Source organism: Chiroxiphia lanceolata, chromosome 7 (assembly GCF_009829145.1).
Source record: "Chiroxiphia lanceolata isolate bChiLan1 chromosome 7, bChiLan1.pri, whole genome shotgun sequence".
NCBI classification, from domain to species: Eukaryota; Metazoa; Chordata; class Aves; order Passeriformes; family Pipridae; genus Chiroxiphia; species Chiroxiphia lanceolata.
The window spans coordinates 5376963-5396815 of NC_045643.1; the positions used below are offsets into that span (position 1 = coordinate 5376963).

At 41.8% G+C, this 19853-nt stretch overlaps 2 protein-coding genes across 15 annotated transcripts in view; one reads left to right on the top strand and one right to left on the bottom strand.

Moving 5' to 3' along the window:
* The window catches only part of CPS1 (carbamoyl-phosphate synthase 1), a 337480-nt gene that overhangs the window by 11014 nt on the left and 306613 nt on the right, over nt 1–19853 (top strand). The window lies entirely within an intron of this gene.
* Nucleotides 1757–19837, bottom strand: MYL1 (myosin light chain 1). 3 transcript variants are annotated; one of them, XM_032693576.1, is made up of 7 exons: nt 19547–19837; nt 9101–9128; nt 5841–5984; nt 4019–4192; nt 3419–3496; nt 2881–2933; nt 1757–2081 (listed from the first exon to the last, which is right to left on the bottom strand). In XM_032693576.1, exons 1-6 carry the CDS (start codon nt 19658–19660, stop codon nt 2905–2907), a joined length of 567 nt encoding a protein of 188 aa, XP_032549467.1. In that variant the 5' UTR covers nt 19661–19837; the 3' UTR covers nt 1757–2081; nt 2881–2904. The 3 variants fall into 3 exon arrangements, with proteins under 3 accessions (XP_032549467.1, XP_032549469.1, XP_032549468.1); XM_032693578.1 differs by lacking the exons at nt 9101–9128; nt 19547–19837 and adding exons at nt 9376–9400; nt 10173–10284; XM_032693577.1 differs by lacking the exon at nt 19547–19837 and adding an exon at nt 9376–9393.

Sequence of the window (19853 nt, forward strand, 5' to 3'; positions counted from 1 at the left end):
CATTTTCTCAGCTATTGGTCTCAACTTGGGGTGGAAATTTTTCAAAATTACTAAAACTTTTGGATAGCATAAAAATCCATTCCCCATGCAGCCCTGTGAAATACTTTCAGGCTTGGTCACAGTGTAATAGGAAAGGAGTATTCTCTCTGTTTTCATCTGTTTTGTCTCTAAAAATTATTTGTACTTTGAGGAGCGAAAGTGATATAATCAATATTAGCTTGATTCCGTGCAATTAAAATTCAGAGAAGTACTGTCAGCCTGGTTATGTCTCATAATCTGGCACTTTGTTTTAAACAAAAATATGAATATGAGTTTTTAAAAATGGATGGCTGAAAAATCTATCTGTTTCAGCAGTGATGAGAAGTCGTCCAACTTTTTTGGTTGTCCAGGCTTGGGTCCCAAATATTTTAGGAACTAGTAAAACTTGCAATTTCAGAAAGGAAAATATGATGGAAAATTCAGCCTTTCCTTTAGGGCTCTGTCCAACCTTGAGCTAGGCTGGTTCTGTGACCACATGTCAGTGCAGTGTTGATAGGGCAGTGTGAAAAGGAGGCTGACAGCATATATGGTGAAATGTCGTTTAGGTTTTTGTTTGCTTGCTTTCCCAGCAACTGAGATCCACAGTTTCTTGGAAAGAACATGCTTCTCCCTGGAGCATGTATGCTAAGGAGCAGTAGGGTGTGTAGCAGTGCCTTGAGAAATGCCCTCCAGGCTAAGTCTGCTTGTGTATCCCACACTTGTTTTTTTGTTGCCTTTTTAGAATGAAGTTAAACAACAACTTCCTTTTTTAATTCCTTCTATCCATGGCTTTTTCCACTGTGTGTGTAGCAACCACAACCCTTTGTAAACTACCTGCTGGCATTCTCTATGCAGGGTGTAATTCAGAGGTTCATTTGGCCCTGTCTACCAGCTTAGTGAGGGTTTAAATGGGAGGTTTTTTGGGAAGCCTCAGAGAAGAGGCAGCTGCTGTTGGAGCAGCTGCAGTTTATTCTGGTGCCAGCCGCCCCTGCTGCACCTGTTGGCTCTTGAATTATGGTCATTTCGTGCATAGCAGCTCAATAAGGCAAAGTAGGGTTTTAATAGAACAAGCTGATACCCAAATGGAGAGTAGGGCAGTTTCAGGAATGCTTAAGGAAGAGAGAGGAGCTACATCTAAGGGCAGCGATGTAACAATACTTCCCTGAGTTATGGCTATTCCCAATGTCGCTGCAGAAGGGGTAGTTGTCCTGTTCTTATCACAGCCTTGCCCCTGTTCCCAGTTATGGAGCCTTTCAGGCTGGCTGGTACTTCTGATGGCTTTTTATAGTTGTCCATGAAGCTATAAATACAGGCAGCAGGTAGGATCCTTTCCCTGTAGTGCTGCGGACCTGCTGTTGCAGCAGTACAGAGGAGATTTTACTGGGAAGAGTGGCTCTGCAAGGTCCCCTACACCCTGCCTGGTTTTGGATGCTGCCTGGTGTGCCAGCAGGAGCCATCTTAGGAGCTGTTCTGATACCAGCTACCAGATCTCCTTCTCCCCAAGATGTTTTAAGTGCTGATGTAGGTAGTAGTTCCCTAATTAGTCCTCCTCCCAGTCCCCAAAGAAAACACTTTTCATTCAGATTCAGTAGAGTGACCTCCTGGAGATGTCTATATTTCTATTTTTTAATAAAACTTTATTTTGTGAAATTCAGATACACAGAGAAAATAAGTGCTGAGTGCTGCTTTGGGTGGGTTTGAACAGCTTTGGAGGGAAAAGAAAAGACTTTATAGCCACAAGTGACCGCAGGGATTTATTGATGCTTTGTTTTCCCAAGAAATTACATTGTTTCATTGCAAATAGCATGGAAGGAGTTTGTTGGGATGGATGGATCCTGGATGGTAGCAGTTTATTCCATCTAGTTCGCTTTGGTGAAAGCTCAGATTTCTTAGATGAAGGTGTAGTGACCCAGAGGTGATACCCATGGTTGTACTGGTAAAAAGTGGTGGGGTTGGAGTCACGTCATCCAGTTGTATGCAATTTCCATGTTGATGGTGACAGACTGAGCAAAAATTTTGGGCAAATCTTAAGTGCCATCTGGTCTTTCTGAATTTGACTTGTTCTGGGAAGGAATGAGAGAATTGGATCTGAAGTCAACATTGGCTGAAGAAACATTTGCAAAATGACAAAATGAGCCCTTGATTCCTATTTGGAGGTGTTTGTTTCATATAGGAGTTGGGAATGTGTGTTTCCTGAGATAGAATAACTAGCAGTTCAAATAAACCTACAGACCCACAATAGTTTGATTGTACTTTAAAGGCAGCTGCTGCTGGTTTTTTTTTTATTTTATTTTGAACAGAATAGCAGCATATAAAGGTTGTAGGGGTTTAATTTTATTTTTTTTTACTTTTGAAGCCCTCATTTCGCTATTGATCATGACTGTTACAATACCTTTTTTCACATGACTATTTTGTTTGCAGAGCTGTTCTCAGTATTTCACACAAGTGTTCAAGATACGTCTTAACAGAAATCTACAAATTATAGATGCTGCTTTGATTTCATTTTTTTTTGTTTAAAAATCTCAGTTGTGCTTGTAGGATAAGTGTCTCAGGCTGTCCATTTGCATAGTTTATACTCTAATTTTGTATGGCAACAGACATTTAGGATAATATTTATGCCTGAGGTTTCTTTTCACAGTTTGTATATGTTTGAAAAATCCACTAAACACAGTTTTCAGTGAGTTACAGGGCTGTGAACAAGAGCCAGGAATCTGCACTCCTGTTTTCTTTACTCTTGGACAACAGTCTCATTTTATTCTGTTTGTATCATTGAGGAAACAGTGTCACTTTTGTGTTGGCCATGGGTATACAGAAGCCTTTAAGCATAGCAAACACATAAGTGTAGAGATGAGAAGAACATACCATTTGGTATCTGGAGAATTCCACTTAGACAGACAGGATGTGCTTTACAAATGCTGTGGAAAAATACAGATATGTTAGTTAGAAGGAGCAGCAAATGTTACCTTGGGAAATACCGTTATAAATAACATCTGTTTATGAGCTGATGGCATTAAGAACGTGGGTTCCTGGTCAGATTTGACCCAAATGTGTGATAGAAGGCTTGAAGTGTTTAATGTTGTCAAATCAAGCTCTCTTCTTGCTTAAGTGTGCTAAGACATTAGCTATAGGATTGGTTCCAATGGCTGCAATTGCTCTACAGAAAGTCAGTCTGGAGACCTGATGCTGGCCAAAACAGCTCCTCTGCCATGGCTGAATCCAGGCTCCTGCGTGCTGTGACTGCAGCATTAGTGCGTTGCCACGATCATTTGCACGCAGAAGCCTTTTGACCCAACTTTGCTGGAGCTTTGTCTGATTTGCCTGAGAAGCTAAAAGCCAACTGCAGTGAAACTGAGAGAGAGGAGAGATGTAAGATGGGAAGATGTTGAACTCTTGCACTTACCCTCATAGTTGATGCAGCCATTTGAGTCTTCCTGACCTTTCATGAGTTCGTCTACTTCCTCTTCTGTCATCTTCTCACCTGAGAGCGGAGAGAGCTTGGTTAATTCCTCCACACACAGCTGATGCTGAACTGTACAGCTTTTCCAAAGGCTTTCCTTGTTTTCTGAGTTAGTAACAACAAGACATATATGACATGAGCTTTATTAATTTTAACTTTCTTTAGAAGTTCTACATGTGCATATAGACAGGGATTCCGGTTATTACCACAGAGTGAAGAAATTATGCAGCAAATCTTCTACCTTTGTCCATGTGTGTTAGGTCCCTGAGATGTACAGACTTCTCTTTGTTCATCAAATATCAGGCACTCTTAATATCTCACCTGAATGTAGAAGTCATAAACCAAGCCCTTTCCTCTGGTTTTCAGCAGAAAACCCAAAGCTTTGTTTGCTTTCTTAGTGGGTTACCAGTTAGGAAACTCAGAGTCTTGTCTGGCTTGGTAGCCTCCTACCTCTCCAAACTGGTTGGACTGTCTTTTCTCCCTCTCATATGCCTTCAAACAGCAGCAATTTTGGAAGAGCTCACGGAGATGATAATCCCTTACCCAGAGTAGCCAGCACGTGACGGAGCTCAGCCCCCATGACTGTGCCATTGCCCTCCTTGTCGAAGACACGCAGACCTTCAACGAAGTCTTCAAAGGTGCCCTGTTCCTTGTTGTTGGCAGCTGCTTGCAACATGGGCAGGAACTCTTCAAAAGTAATCTTCTTGGCATTCATCTCTGGAAAGAAAGCACCAGTAGCTACATGCTAGACACTTGCAAGTATGTTCTTTAGGGATATTTGCCCTGAAATGTGGGAGAGCCTCCCACCTCGTGTGCACACCTTTTTCTGGCCTTTACTCTAATTTTTGCCTCAGAATTTTACAGTTGTGGAATCTGGATTCTCTCTTGTCTTGGGAGTTATTTTTCACGTAGATCTGATTTTTCACATCCTTGCTCCAGCCCTCTTCTTACATAACTTTATGTGCTTGTGTGCATGTTGTATTTTTCTTTCACAGAAATGAAATTTGCTGTATGAGTTGATCTTTGAAAGGATTTGGGGAGTGAAAGGACTACAGAATGTAGTCACACAGAAATCTTGAGCCCCAGCAGTGGGAAAAGGTAACCAGTGTGGGATGTAGTGACTTAGACAATCCCCTGGGATTGCTGACATGTTACTGACCTTTTCAGGGTCTCTTTGATGTGGTGGCAGACCCCATTAGCAAAAGAATAAACAAATTAAAAATAGGAAAGTACGGGGGGGGTGGGGGGAGAATGTCCAAATTTGCTATTGACATATTTGCTGTGGAGGTTTAAGGACTCCCGAGCTTAGTGCATCAAACCCCTTTGCTCTCATGAGCCAGAAGTTGTAGACCTCGGTGAGGACTTCCCCAAGTGTTGTTGGTTTTGGTTGGTTGTTGTTTGTACCAAGGCTGCCAAATAAAAGGATTTTTCTTTCTTTTTTTTTTTCCCTCCCACATCTTTGCAAAACACAGCTTTAATCTAGGCAGCAATGAAACATAATAGATGGAAACATGACAGAGATTTCTCAATATACAGTTGTTACAGAAACTGTTTTACTACCCAGCTATATCAAAATCACTGTCACTTATTGCTGGAGACACTTGAAGTCCTGGTATGGTTTCACTGCTGTGTTAGTCCTTGGTACTCCCTGCTAGTGCTAATGCTTTCTGAATTGTTCCTCAGAGATATCTTTGCCAGGCCTGGGGGTTTGAATATAATTTAATCCACCTTAATATGGTTCTCTGCATGACTGAAAGCAGGGATCTCCTGCTTCTAGGTCCTTGTTAAGAGGTGACTACAATATTCATGATTTCTCTTTATCTCTAAAAGGGGAGAAAAGGAAATAGAAAATAGCTGTTATAATAAATACAATAAATAGCCAACATATGCCTCAGCATGTCCAGGTTTGTAGGAACTTTGAGAAGACTAGTCCAGCCAGCAGAAATATACAGGTGGGTTTCCAGTCCCAGGGCATGTCAAGGCTTATGCAGAAGAACCTGCACTGGAAGGACCTGAAGATCCGAGTATCAGTTGTTGGAAATGGGCTTACAGCTCCCCAGCAAGGGCTGGGACACAAATGGACTGTGAGCAACAATGAATGTGTGCTACATCTACACCAAGCTGACACCAAAATGGCCCCTACAGAGACCTCTCCATGTCCCGAAGAGAAGGTTTTAATCCTGTATTCCCCATCAGCATCGTCCTCTTCCAAAGGAACTGGAGAAATTCCATGTGTTTTTGATGCGGAGTCCCCCTCACTGCCCATCAGAGCAAGAGCTCCTCTCTCTCCTGCTGTGACTATTGATGTTGCCAGTTGCAGTTCCCCAGCCTCAAGAAGGGCCCATGAGAGACTGTACGCACTTACCCTCTTTGCTGGGGTTTCCCAGGATTTTGTTGACCTCGGCATTTGTAGGGTTCTGCCCCAGCGCCCGGATGATATCACCAACCTGGCTCAGGGTGATCTTGGCATCACCGGTCCTGTCAAAGAGGAGGAAGGCCTCCTTGAAGTCTGCAAGGGAAGAGTAATGGTTAAATTGAGCCAGGCAGCTCCCTGCTGACAAAGATGTGAGCCTGTTGTCTCCTGGCAATGTTCCGCTGACTCCAGGGGAGCTAGCCAGGGGAATCTTTGGCCCACAATCCCAAGAAAAACTCCTCCCCTGTGACATTTCAGTTTCACTATTTTTAAACTTTTATATCTATCTTTCATAGCTTTCCTGGTTCTAATAGCCATCAATAGCTTTATGATTGACCCTGTAGTTATTTCAAGGACAGGAAAACATAAGCTCTCCATGAACATTCTCATTGAAGAACAGGTTTCTTTATGTGATGAAGCAGCACAAGGTAAAAATGTTGTTATCCACTCTACCTTATCTCTCCAGAGGACTGGGGTTCTCCTGTGAAAGTGCCTAGCAGGGCAAAACCTCTGCCTGCTTCAGTGGGTCCTACCTGTAATCCCAGCCTCTCGACTGCATAGTGCTAATGGCAAACCTGAAGGTGGATTTCAAATGCTTGTACTGTTGTTTTTCCTTAAAAGTAGAGATTTCTACCCATGTTTGTTCCCTCTTATCTCTGCTTTTTGTGATCTGTCCCTACTTCTTACAGATGGATGAATATCCAGCTTTTCCAGTGGTAGAACTTATGTGGTGCCTTATTCTGTGCATTTCCAGTGTGTACATTTTGCTTCTTTCAGTGCTGCCAAGTGGTCAGTGTTCACTTATTTCCCCTTGCTGTTGGACAAGGCCTTGGGATACAGGCACTTCTACAAGAATCAGTACAGTTGGTTGCCTCCATAACATTGCAGGCCTTCATCTTCTGTTGGGAAGTTCCATGTCAACCATCTTGCCATATTTTTCAGGTTTTTTTAGAGTGTGTTTTGCAATAACTGAAGAACTAGGGCTTTGAAAAAAGAGGAGAGGATGAAGGTCAAGTGTCTATCTAAAAAGCCATCTTGGAACCTCATGTGCCAAGAGCATCTTGGACTATGCTGTTGATCTCTTCTGCACTGCAGTGTCTGACGATGCCGTGGGTTAGCTCCAAGCAAACCAAGTAAAATGTCTTTCCCTTGGCTGTGATGCACATCCAGCAGCTAGACAGGCTTTGTGTTTCACAGCTTGTGGAATGTTCTTGGTGTCTTGGGGCAGATTTGGGAGTAATACACCACATTTCAGATCATGCCTTGGTTTGTCTTGTGCTGGGGACGTGATTTAGAGGTATTTGGTTTTGCTTTAGTCTTCCATGTACTGCCTTAGTGGAGGAGTTGCTGGCACCCAGTAACAGTGCTGGTACACAGTGCTGATAGTCTGTAATCTAATACATCTGAAACTAATCCTTTTACTCTCTGATGTGAGAGACTGTCTTTTGCTGCTAACCCTCTCTCCTTACAGCTCCTATTGCAGGGTATGAAACCAAGGCCTTTGGACCTGTGTGGAGCTTCCCCTTACAATATACCAATCTGATATCAGCTCCTGCTCTAGCAGCTAAGATCAATAGAGTTGTAGTGATTTATACCATATGATCTGATCTTTCATCTGCTGCATCAGTGACATTTAGTCGGAGTGAACTATGAAACAACGCCAGTGTGCTATTAGCAAAGCTGTCAGGAGAGTTCCTCTGTTTTGTAAGTCCCATGAAGTTTTATGTTCACTGTGTTCTGAACACTGCTCCCAAGCTTGGAGAAAAGGCCTGATTTAATTTTGTCTCTCAGGCATGCGTTTCACTGCAATATATCCTTGCTGTGGCATTTTTCTTTTTAATTTTTTCTTTTTTAATAGCTAGTCCTAGATTGTATCTGTGCTGGAATAAGCATATTTAAAGTCTTTCTCTGAGGATGGTACTACCCAGTTGCTGGTTCATCAGCCTGTGTGGATGTAAATAGTTACTGAGAGTGGGCCACCTCTGTTCCTGGGAAATTCTCCCTCTCTCAAGTAGGTTCTAATTGCTCTGCTGCTTGGCTCAGTCATTGCAACAGTTACAGCAGCTGGATGATCTGAAATACGTGGGGAATCTGAAAGATATATTTTGCTTTGTTATCCATTTTTCCATAAGCCCTCCCAATCCTTTTGTAAAAGTTTCAGAATTAGAAAGTGTAGAAGAGGCTGAATGATTGTTTTTGTTGCTGTTGTTGTTGTGGCCAGAAGTGTTTGGACTGCAGGAAGAGAAATGTTTCCAGTCTCCCTTGCTGCACTATACCTTTCCTTATTGCTTTGATGGTGTAACCTAGAGTAGGCTCATATTCAGGAAGTTTAGGGCTCTCTCAAGACCTGTTTCTAGTTATTCTACCCCCTCTGAATTTCTAGAAAGTCCTCGTATCTTCCTTTCTAAGTACTTTGTACAATCTACTATATGTGCTACTGAATTCTTGGCATTTTTTAACATTATTTAATGTAGCTCAAATGCATATCTTAGCATATTTAAAACACTCTAGCTTAGATTTCCAGAGCTTCAATAAGGGTTTTTAATTGGCTCTTTCTAGAAGATCAAAAGAAAAAATTTGGAAGTTGTTTGTGGTTTGTGAATTAGATGATACAGCAAGATGCTCAAGAATTGCAGCATGTCCAGACTATTGTTTTTATAAGCAAATTTATACAAGTCACTTATTTGCTGACTATTTCCATGCTTCTTGAATGCATTTACAGTAAACCAACCTTTGTTACCCCCCTTCCACAATACCTTCTGGCCAAAGTGACACATAGACCTCTTGCATCTTCTGATCATGTGAAATTGCTAAGTCACTGCAGCTAAGTCCACTCCCCTTCTGTTGTCTTTCATCTACCTATTTCCTCTGTGACTTTCAAATACAAGACTTGTTTTCAGCATCCTTATGAAGAGGCAGAACAGGAGCACAACAGAAAAGTGTTCAGTAGGCAGAGTCAGTGTATTTTCTCTTCGTACCATGGAATAAACTTCTCAGCTTGGCAGCATGTAAGCATCCAGATAGATTACATGTAAATCTATGGTCAGATTCTTGTTCAGTGTAAGTCAGCACTGCTGCTCTGAAGTCAAGAGTGTGATGATTTGTACCAGCTGAAGTCCAAGCTCATCGTTTCATAAAGGTTAATTTTGGAACCTGTAGCTCCTCTCTGAACCCACATACACTTAAAACACATTAGCTCTCTTGTAACTTACCATCCTGTTGCTCCTTGGAGAACTCGATCTGTTGGAAGGAAATCAATCACAAAAAATAGCTTAGGAAAGGGGGGGCTGGGGAGAACCTGTTTGTTTTCTAAAGCATCTGTCTCAGTCCATGAGTCGTCTTCCAAAACAGCAAAAGTGTGGTCTGTCAGATGTGCAGAAGTAATGCATTTAGCAAAAGAGCTGTTAAGGCTAGTGAATATTTAGCACTTGGTAGCCATTATGTTCCCCCTCCTGCCCTGCTAAACTTTAACTTTGATTTCACTTACCATTAATTTCGTCAGCAGAGAAGGACTGCAGTTGGGAAGAAAAAGAGAGAGAAAAAAGAGAACTAGTACTGCTGAAAATGCACTGAGAGAAAGCAAATAGCACAAAGTACCTGAGCACCCTCTCGCTTCTGTCTTGCCTAATGTAATTAGGCCATAGCGACCTAAATTAGCAACTTCCCTTGTAAAAATGCATCAGCAGGTCTGTTGTTAAAGATTCCATTAAAATCTGCATCCCAGAGAAAGCCAGAGTTGTGGCTATAAGCAACAAATTCTAAAGTCTCTTAACTAAAGTAATTAATGTACCATCAGGTAATTTACTTTTTTAGCACAGGCCTGCTTTATTTACACAATCTGAAGCAATATTGCTCAACAAGCAGCTTTTTTACATGAACATAGAAATTAAACCAGTCCCTTAAAGTCTGTGTTTCAGATTAGGTTTTGACAGTACATTGTTTCATAAACTACTACACTATGATATTTTCTTATATAAAATATTGCTGTTTTCCTTTCCCACTTTAGCATGTTTCATCTGATTTAACAAAAAGCTCAGCAAATTGTAACCGTGCTGTCGGAAGCTGCGGGAGCTGCACATCTACCATTGCATGTCAGGAACTTGAGGCTAACTGGAAAATTTTCCATAGTCCTTTAGGTTTCAGGAGGAAAAACAAGCAAACCTGAACTGTCTTCTGGATTGTCCTCCCCCACCCCTCCCCAGAACTAACTTGAGCCAGAATCCCAATTTACTTATATAAAATCCACTGGCTCACTGCTAACCATTAGCTTTCCAGTGCACCCACCATGGTTGAGTTGGAAAAGCAGAGCAGCAGACAGGCAGGAGGGATTAGCTGAGAGGTCTTGAGAGTGGTCCTGCTTTCCTGGCCTTTCTTCCCCTTATTTATCTAGTGGTGCTGACGGCATTGCTGGGATTAGGTGTCAGAAGGAAGAGGTCCCTCCCCTTGGCGAGTTCTTTAGCTTTCTTAGGGCAAAGTGACAGGAGGCTCTATGTCTTGATCGACATCTTATGATGGCTATTTTTAGGAACCTGGAGAGGGGCACGGAGTGACAAGCAGTAATTTTGATTCATGTCAGCACTTTCTGGGTCTGTACCATCAAGAGGAGATATTCCTTGTCCAGACCTACCAAGACTTCCTTATAGGGAAGGATTCTATTTCTCCAGTAAGCTATAGAGTCAGTCAGCAGTGATAGGAGCTAAGGCCCCCAAAAGGCTTTGTGAACTGGGAGGATGACTGTTCATGATGGGTAAGGAGTACTTGCTCTTTTGGGTTTGCAGCTTATGGTGGGCCCACAAGTGGGAATTTTTGAAGTAGGTTGCAGGAGATAGAGGCTCAGCTTCTTCAGTAACAAAGACCTGGTCCCACCATTTAGCATCCCCCAAGCCCACGCCGAATCTCCAAATGGATGAGATGTTGTAATGGGATTGGAGAACTTTACTCTAAGCTTCTGTCTTTGTTGCCTCAGCTGGGTCAAGATCATCATGGAGCCAGGATGGGAATGGTTGTGTGGCAACAACAGATCCCTGTTGTGAACTCAAATCTCTTCTTTAATCTCTGTTGAGAAGTCGCTGCTGCTGGTTTTCTACTGACAAGATGTGATTAGTGAGGAAAACTTTCTCCTGTAGCTCTCTCAGTTACCCTGAAGAGAAGCATAACCTTTGTGAACGTCTCTTTTCAGTATATTGAGGACACTGAAAGAAAGAATCAAATCCAAGCAGACTTAACTTTGCTGGTTTTTTATAACTGAACAATCAAAATAGGTAAAAGTATTTGGTTGGATTTGAGACACTAATCTCCTATTTTAAGAAACAAAAGATACAACTGCAAAGATTTTCTAAGCTTGCCCTTTTGGCTCAAAAATGCTCTCTTCAAACAGATTACTTGCATTTTTTGGGAAATATCTGGAAAATATCCTGAGTATGAAAAAGCTCCACTGCCAAACCTTCGCTTTTGTTTAGTTTTTGATGGTGGTTTTTTTTTAGGTTGGTTAGTTGGTTGGTTGGGGTTTTTTTTTGCTATTAGCCCTGTGGGAACAGGAATGTGTTCGTGACCAAGTGCAGCCAGGATCAGGTGTGGCTGTGCTGAAAGAGGGTTGATGCTTTTGCCTGAATTAGCTAATATAGGTTTAGCACAGCTCAGAGCACCTGATTAACACAGGCTGGGACTGGGACTTGGGCAGGGAGAAAGCTAATACAGATCTTGGCCATCAATCCCAATGCATTAGTAGAGGACCTTTCAAAAGAGTTTGGCAGAGCTTAAATGTTGCCTGGGTCAATGCAGTGTGTTGCCTTTTGTGGAATTTTCCTTCTGCCCTCAGCCTCTTGCTCTCCAGTGCTGGCAACTGAGAAGTGTTCCCCTGAAAACAGAATATATATTTGTTTTTTAAAGGAAAACTTAGATTAATTTTCTTGAGCAGATAAGTTTTGGCTACTACAACAAAGCTCATCCCGAAAGACACCAAGCAGAAAATAATTGGAGCGTGTTTGCCTTGGGCGTGGAAAACTGACACCTGGTTTAGTCATTTGGCTTGAATGGGCTATAAAATATCTATAAATTGAGAGAAGTCTACATATAAGTTGATTATCTTTTGACCATGTGAGACTTTGGCTTAGAATTTTGATGAGGAAATACTAGTGCACCACACCAGCTCTTCACTTCAATACTGATCCTTGAATAAAATCTTACTGGACTGTTTTAGTGGGGAAGAATATTCTAGTATGGGTATGTTACATTCCCTTGAATTAAGAATTGCCCTGCTCTAAACCAGTAGGTCTGTCGGGGGGTTAAAGTGTACTTGCTTTAAGTAAGGACACCTACCAATGGCCTGGATGGAAAATATTTCAAATACTCTTTAAATGAAATTAAAGGTAAGATTTCTGATTCTGTAAGGAGCTTTCAGAAACTTCAAAAGATGGAAATATTTTGCAGTGGTCTGCTCTTTGTTCTGATCCTGGCAGTGTTCTCTGCATTGTCAGAGGACACTGAGGTTTAAGGCTTTAGGGAAGAATTTGAAGTTTCAGGGGGAGATTGATTTAAGAGAAAATGAATGCTCCCCTCCCACTTTCCCCTCCACAAAATCATGAAAGATGGAAGCAACTGCAACACATGGGAAAGACCAGATGGACTTGGATTTATCTAACTTCCCTTATTGATGGGCAAAGTTATTATCCAAAAGGTTACCCGTGCCAAGGAAAAAAAGTGGTGTGGTTTGAGTTTGTGGGTTTTTTTTGGTTTTGTTGTTGTTGTTGTTTGGTTGGTTTTTTTTAAGATTAAGGCTTTTCCCCACATGTGACCACCTTCTAGGAATTCTGGTGCTAGATAGAGGTATTTTGACCAGGTTCCAGTTATAGGACAGGGTGAATAGGGTTTTATGCAAGCCTTTATCACCAACTAAACAGAGACCCAATCCACACAAATCTTTGTTTCCAAAGTATTAACAAAGCTTCTGATTTCACACAAATCGCTGGTTCATGGGCTTTAGGGCCCCAACTTTTGCAGCATGGTGCTGTGCTTGCCTCTTTAGGCTGGTGGGCACTGGGATTGAGTTGTACTGAGCGTCGGATTGAGCTGTGCTGAGTGACAGCTACCTTGTCCTCACTGTAAATGTGGAAAGGTCTGGACAGGAAGAAAAGCCCTGAGAAAGCATGCTGCTGGGAGTTAAAGCATTCAGCTGCTCAATCTGCTTGTTACCTTCTGGATGAGTTACAGAGAAGTGAATCATTTTAGGAGTTTATTAGGGAGTCAACAGATATTTCAAGGTACTGTCTCTGTAGAAGAGAGTAAGAACATATCAGATGCCTTGGAAAATCAGAGAGGAGAAAATTGAAGGGTCCCTTAGGATACTCATTGTATATTTAGCTCTCTATGCAGGACTAGAGGGGATTTTTTTTTTTTATTTTTGGATGAAGATAAGCTAGGATTGTGCCTATAGCAGTTCATATGATATCTGTTCACCATTAATGCCTGCTCCTTGATTAATACAGTTGAACATCTTTTTTAGTAGCCATCACTGAGTGCAGGGTTACACAGCTTCTAAATCCCTCTTAAAAGCAGGCTGTCCTTCACCCATCCCTCACCCCAGTTCCATAGCGTGTATGACCAATGCCATGGGTTTTAGAGAGGCTGCTTCTCATTTAAGTAAGAATAAACAGCCTGATGGATCTGGCCTCATGGCTTATGAGACAGAGAAACTCTAGAAAGCAGAACAGCTTTTGAAAAAGTGAGGTCCGTTTTGAGAGCAGAGCTGCCTGGAAATACAACTGAAGAAAGAAAAAAACCCAATCACTGCTAATATAGGAGAGAAAGTTGCATATGTGAGATACCAGGAGGTTTGGAATAATAGTTCAAAAATACCTCTGAGTTTAATGGACTAAATTGCAGATTGATTTGAATTTTTTCCTAAGCATTTTATGCAACTTTCCAGTTTGTTTCTTTTTTAAGCTTGTAACTCCACAGTTGATTTACAGCTGTGCAAAAACTTTTGAATGAGCCTTTAATTAATGTGCCCTTCTGAAATGTCTGGGTGTGATATGTGCTCTACCTGCACTGTTAATCATATCCTTTTGAACAGATTTCATTAGCTTCATGGGGGGAAGAGCATTCGGTTGTGCTCATTTGTAAATGTGTCACTTCTCTAATTGCTTTTAGTTGGGCTTGAATGTGTATAATCAAGAGGATACACAAGATGTGAGGCTCTGGAGCCCTACTTTTGGAGAGATTTCTTGTTTTCACATGCCTCCCAGTGGCAGTGTTAAGAGTAATAATGTAATTTAAACTATTGCTGCTTGACATTTAAATGCTATGTGGTAAACCAGCCAGTTCAAAGTACTTTTTGGCAGTGGGTATAAGATGTAATAAAACCTCAGTGAAGCGAGGGCAAATTTCCTGGTTGGTTGTTTCATATCTCCTTACAGATAACTTCTTTCTTTACTTGTCATTGGCTAAATTAGTCACCTTCTTGCCTTATGTAAGATTAACTCAAATATCTTTCTGTTACTATCTGTTTCAATCTCTCTGTGCTCTAACAGGGCTTAAAGCAGTATTTTAGAAATACTATGGTGTTGTTTTGATGGGAGAAAGGCTCTGCCACACAACTGTTAATAGTTGGAAGTTACTGTGTGAGCTGTTAAAATGTTACACACTCATTTCCACTTGAAATTCCACTGTTTCTACCAATGCTTGCCATTTCCCAGGCTCTCCAAAGGCTACAGGTATCTATAGCTGCCAAAGCTGTGAATAACTAAGAATGGATCTTGTTAAAAAAAAAAATCATTTGTTTTCCAAATAGCTCTTCAGGTTAGCAGACATAAGGAAAAGTGTCTACTAATATATATGGACAGTCCCTACTTTTGAGGGACTCCTTACTTAGCAGCACTTTAGGGAAAAAGGAGGCAAAGTTCTTCTGAAAGTGTTGTAAAGAAAACTAAGTGGTGGTTTCTGTTTGTTGTTTCCAACAGTGTCCCAAAGGGATGTCTTGGTGTACAGCAAGAGTCTGTTGTCCAGGTTGCCTGTCTTCAGGCACCTTTGTGCCATGCCTTGCCCATCCAGTGATTGTCAGCAACATGGGTCTGGCATCAGTGGTGAGATTGATGGAGCAAGGGATTGAGTTTGGGCTGCTCTGGGCTGGATCCTGACTGGTGCTGTGTCTCAGGCATCAAAGCAGAAGCAGGAAGCTGGTCAGGATGGCATCAGACAGGCACGTTTACATCTCTTAAGGCTAAAATCATACCGGCCCTTGTCCCTGTCCTACCTGTAAGTGCACTTGGGACTTATGGCCTTGTCCAACAAGAATATCCATCCTAGGAAATCTTTCCAGAGCCATAGCTGGAGTTAGATCAGGCATAATCTGAAGGCCTCAGCCAAAAGTTTCAAGTGAAAACCTCCTGGTTCCTAAGAAAGCCCTTATCGCTATGAGCAAAGCTACTGTTCACATTCCTGCTCTCCCTCCACAGCTTTCCTTGGAGTTGGTCTGCAGCATGACAGCTCTCAGAACTCTTTAGCTGACATTTGCAGTCCTGCTCGCTCTCCAGCCCAGGAGCTTTCTGTCAGTGCATTTTACTGAGTTTCTCTCTCTCTGGTTATGTCCAACAGAGTGTCTGTTCAGAGATGACCTACTGGAGTAGTGAATGTAACAAGAAATAAGGATACTTGGAGAAATACTTGGAGTTACTGCCTTAAGAGCTCTGTATTTAAAAACAAGCAATCACAGGCTTGCTTCCATGCAAAAGGCGTCATCATGCATCACACAGTTACACAAGACTTTAGAAAGTCTTTACTAGTTGATAGCTTTTTGTTATTTTTTTTTTTTCTAAACACTTAGGTGGCTTATCTGCAGTTTTGCATGGCATAATTGGTGTCCTGGGATTTCAGTCTGAAAATAGCAGCATGGGAAGCCTTGTGTACCAAATGAACCTCACTTACACCATGGATACTTGCAAGAACCCAATCTCTGTCTCTACTTGAGGGAGGATACTCAGGTGTATCCTTGAAGTAAAGGGTCTAGTGTGACACCAGATGAGGGTGCTACACGTTCAGGTCACGATCTGAACAGAGCAGGTGCCTATAAAGCACTGCACCCAGCATTTCCTGCCCATGGGTCCCCAAATGTTGCAGTTGATGCTGTGAGCCTGGTCTCACTCCAAGGGCTGGCTGTGTGTGCTAGGAAAGGCCCATAGATTTCAGTAAAAAACAACATGCTTTTCCTGTTTGTGATAGAGACCAAGTTATATTGATTTGGGCAATAGGAAATTTATCCATTCCCCGCTGCCTCAGTTGCAAAACCAAGCATAAGACCTCTACATCATTAATGTCTTATCAAGTTGTTGCAGACATAGACCCATAGTAGTGCTGTTCATCAACTCAGCATTTCTTCTCACCCAGGCTTGTGTGAGAGAAGGAAGTTGACAAAACATATGAGGGAGTGACAAAACATATCACTTTTAGGGAGTGTACTGGACCATACTTGCTGTTAATCATCGTTGGTTGCAGTGGTAGCTCTCAGTTGCATCCATCACCCTATTCTTTTCTCAGTTATTATTTAACTCCTATGCCTAATGCAAATCCTGGCCATGTTATAAAAAAGAAAACTGGAAATATAAATTTGGACTGGAAAGGCTTGTGCAAAGTAGATTGAGGTTTTTATGATTTTTCCTGAGTAAGAGGGAAAGAGGTTTTCATGTTTCTATTTTAAAACAAAGTCTTCCTCCCTGGCTTGACTCTCTTCCTGTGGTGGTTGCACTGCAACCTAAGGTGAGCTATGAAAGGGCTCAGTTTAGAGATTTGAGCTTTTAGCAGTGAGGTATTCCTGTTACTCAGTTCTGTAGTCAATAGATGGTGCTCAAAACCAGAAAATCTCATGCCACCTGCTATTAGCACTAGCAAATCACCAGACATTTTCTCTAATTGGGTTAATTTCAAGAGCGGGATAAAGAACAGAAGAGAGTGAGTGGTCTGTCACAACTTCTGATGGTGACAGACAATTTTGGGGTGCCTGCATTTGCAAGAACCCAGCCTGAGTCCTCTTAAAAAAGGAAAAAAAAATCTGGAGTTTCAAAATGTGCACTCCAAAAGGGTCAGAAAACCAGATGGGCCAAGTAGAGCATCCAAGCTGAGAGGTACCACCAAAAGAATCACTACTCATGTTTGTAAACCACCTTCTTGTTTGTTTTGGAGACTATTATGATTTCTGATGCTAACTTAAAATGGAGTGCACTGCCAAATGTGGTTTATTTGGCTGCTGTAACCCCTTGTTAGGCAGCTCTATCCTTACCCACTCCAACTATAACACTTAGAATGGGCTCGGATATCTTTTTATAAAAGCTAACAAAGCCTGCTGTATGACTCTCCAGATCATCATGATGCTGCACCTTGGCATTTCCAGTCACCTCTCATGAATAGCTGCTAATTTCCTGAGGAGTGCAGGGGAGCCCACTTGATGCCTTGGTTCAAAGTGCTGGTGGTTTTGTCTCTGTGTCTGGTAAATCAGTGCAACAAGCTGCAGATAACAGAATTACAGAACGGTTTGTGTTGGAAGGGACCTTGAAGATCATCCAGTTCCAACCCTCTGCCATGGACAGGGACACCTTCTACTAGACCAGGTTGCTCAGAGCCCCATCCAACGTGGCCTTGAAATGTTTACTGAGTCCCAGTCAAAAGCTTAGCTTTAAGTACTCTCTGGCTCCAAAGTTTTGCTGGAAATGGTTCCGCACCTTTTCTTGTGCTGAGACTTTGGTGGCTGAATGGAAGGATTTAGGATTAATTAAGGGGCTGGGCTAAGACTCAGAAAACTAAGATTCCTGACTTTGCCACAAGTTGCCCAGACTGATCACTTTCCACACAACTTTGTTTCCCTTCACTGCATGAGCTCTCAAAGGGTGAAAAGGGATAACCCAGGGTGGCTGGTTGGGACCCTAGAAGAAAATACTTTGTCTGATACTGTCTTTCAAAAGAAAGAATTTAGGGAGAGTATCTTCTTTTATCAGTCTGAATATGACAAAACCTGTAGAGTTCTCTCTGTTCTAGCAGTATATATGTCCTGCTGTTACAGAGAGCTGTCTGGGTAAAGGAGTGAACTGCAGATGCCTCAGAGTGCAGTGTGCCATTTTTTAGCTGGTAATATATTATTCAGTCTATTTATGTAAAGATAGACTAGCTAGGTTCACTGTAGTTAAAAAGTCTATTTTCTCCTAATGAACTGGACATATAAAGCTATCCAATCATATTAAATTATTTATCAGGAAATCTAGCTTGTGTTTCCCTCCATTTCTGGAGATGAGTGCGTTGTGAGGCCCAATCTAATTTTTAGGCAGTATTCTGAAAAACAGTGGATTTTTTGTGTACCCTATACCATGATCACTCAAAGTATTTAAAAATGCCTTTTTTTTTTTTTTTTTTTTTTAGCTTTTGCTCTTGTTACGCTTTGCCAATGGCTTTAGCTTCAATTTTATGAGAAGCTACATACCCTTTCAGAAAAATACTGACTACTGACTGGATAAATTACAGTAAACTTGAAGAAATTTCATTAAATTGGTTATGATCATGGGATTATATGAATTAAGGTATCTGAAAGATAATTCATCATGAGATGAAAATGAGTAGGTCCTCTTAGGAGTCCTTGTACTCCTTCTTTTATCCATAATAGGCATGATTTCTTATGTAGAACTTAGCAAATTGGTCCTGGGACCAATCAGCTTGTCAGGTAGGGGGAGAATGACTATTTATAGTCCTACCCAGAGAAACTAGTCTATCTCTTCTCTTTAACTGCTTAACCTCCCTCTCTTCTTTCCTAAGTAAAGAATTTCCCAAAATGGAGGAGTTTTCTTTGAAGGGTCAAGGCAACAGTCAGTAATGTTTGTTGACATGCAAAGTCTAAAAACATCATGAGAACAAATGGCAGTGCAGTCAGAGAGAAACCTCCAAAAGGCTCTTCATCTTTGATGCTTTCCTTTTGCAGCAAATTGTGAGCAAATGTAAAGGTGAGAGGAAATCACTTGAAATGCTCCCATCCATATCTTTCTGGCTCATGGTCTCTGTCAGTGTTTGTTGTACAATGCGAATGAAAAGAAAATAGGTGAAACTGCCAAATCCCTCTGTTTTCATCTGTTTTGTTTCTTCTTTTAAAAATAAGTCATACTGATCTCAAAGCACACGACCAGTGTCATCAGGTGGTTCAAAAATTTGAAAGGAATTTGAGGGTAAACTGTAAAATAAAACTTGGTTTTAGCACAGAGATATGGGAAAACATTACATTTCAAGTTTCAGTAACCCCTTTCCTGTCCTTGTGCACCTACTTTAGGGGGCTTGGGGAGGTTTTTTTATGGTGTTTTTCAAAAACAAAATGTAGCTTCACCAAACAGGTCAGACTGCTGATTTGGTAAAATGTTCTGAGGTCCACACTCCAACATACTTTTAACATCCCCAGGCGTCACTCCTGTGTTAAATCATGCGCCATGCCTTACAACCCTACAGCTACTAAAACAGTTAAAAGCTCAGGCAGGTCAGCAAATCCATCGGCTGAGGTTACTCATTCATTTCACTGCAGTCCCCAAACCGGAACCAAACACACGCAACACTTCACTGCGTCCCTGAGCCGGGACTCTGCGAACTCTCCCCTTTGGGAGCACCTCGTGTCCGCAGTCAGCACACGCTCATCATTTTACCTTGATGCTCTTGAGGTCAATGGCGGGTTCTTTGGGTTTGGCTGGCTCGGGTGCTGGTGCCGGCGCAGGCGCTGGTGCTGCGGCTGGTTTCTTTACGTCCTTCTTAGGTGCCATTTTGTGGTGTTTAAACTGGAAAGTAAAGGTGCTCTAAAAAAAAAAATCTGAAAAAAAACCCAAAAAAACAAAAAAAAACCCCAAACAAGCAAAAAAACCCTCTTAAAAGTGATCCTGGGAAAGGAGCAGTGGTCAGAATGAGCTACAGCCTGTGCCCTAGAGGTGGACCCGATGTGCTAAACTCTCTAAGGGC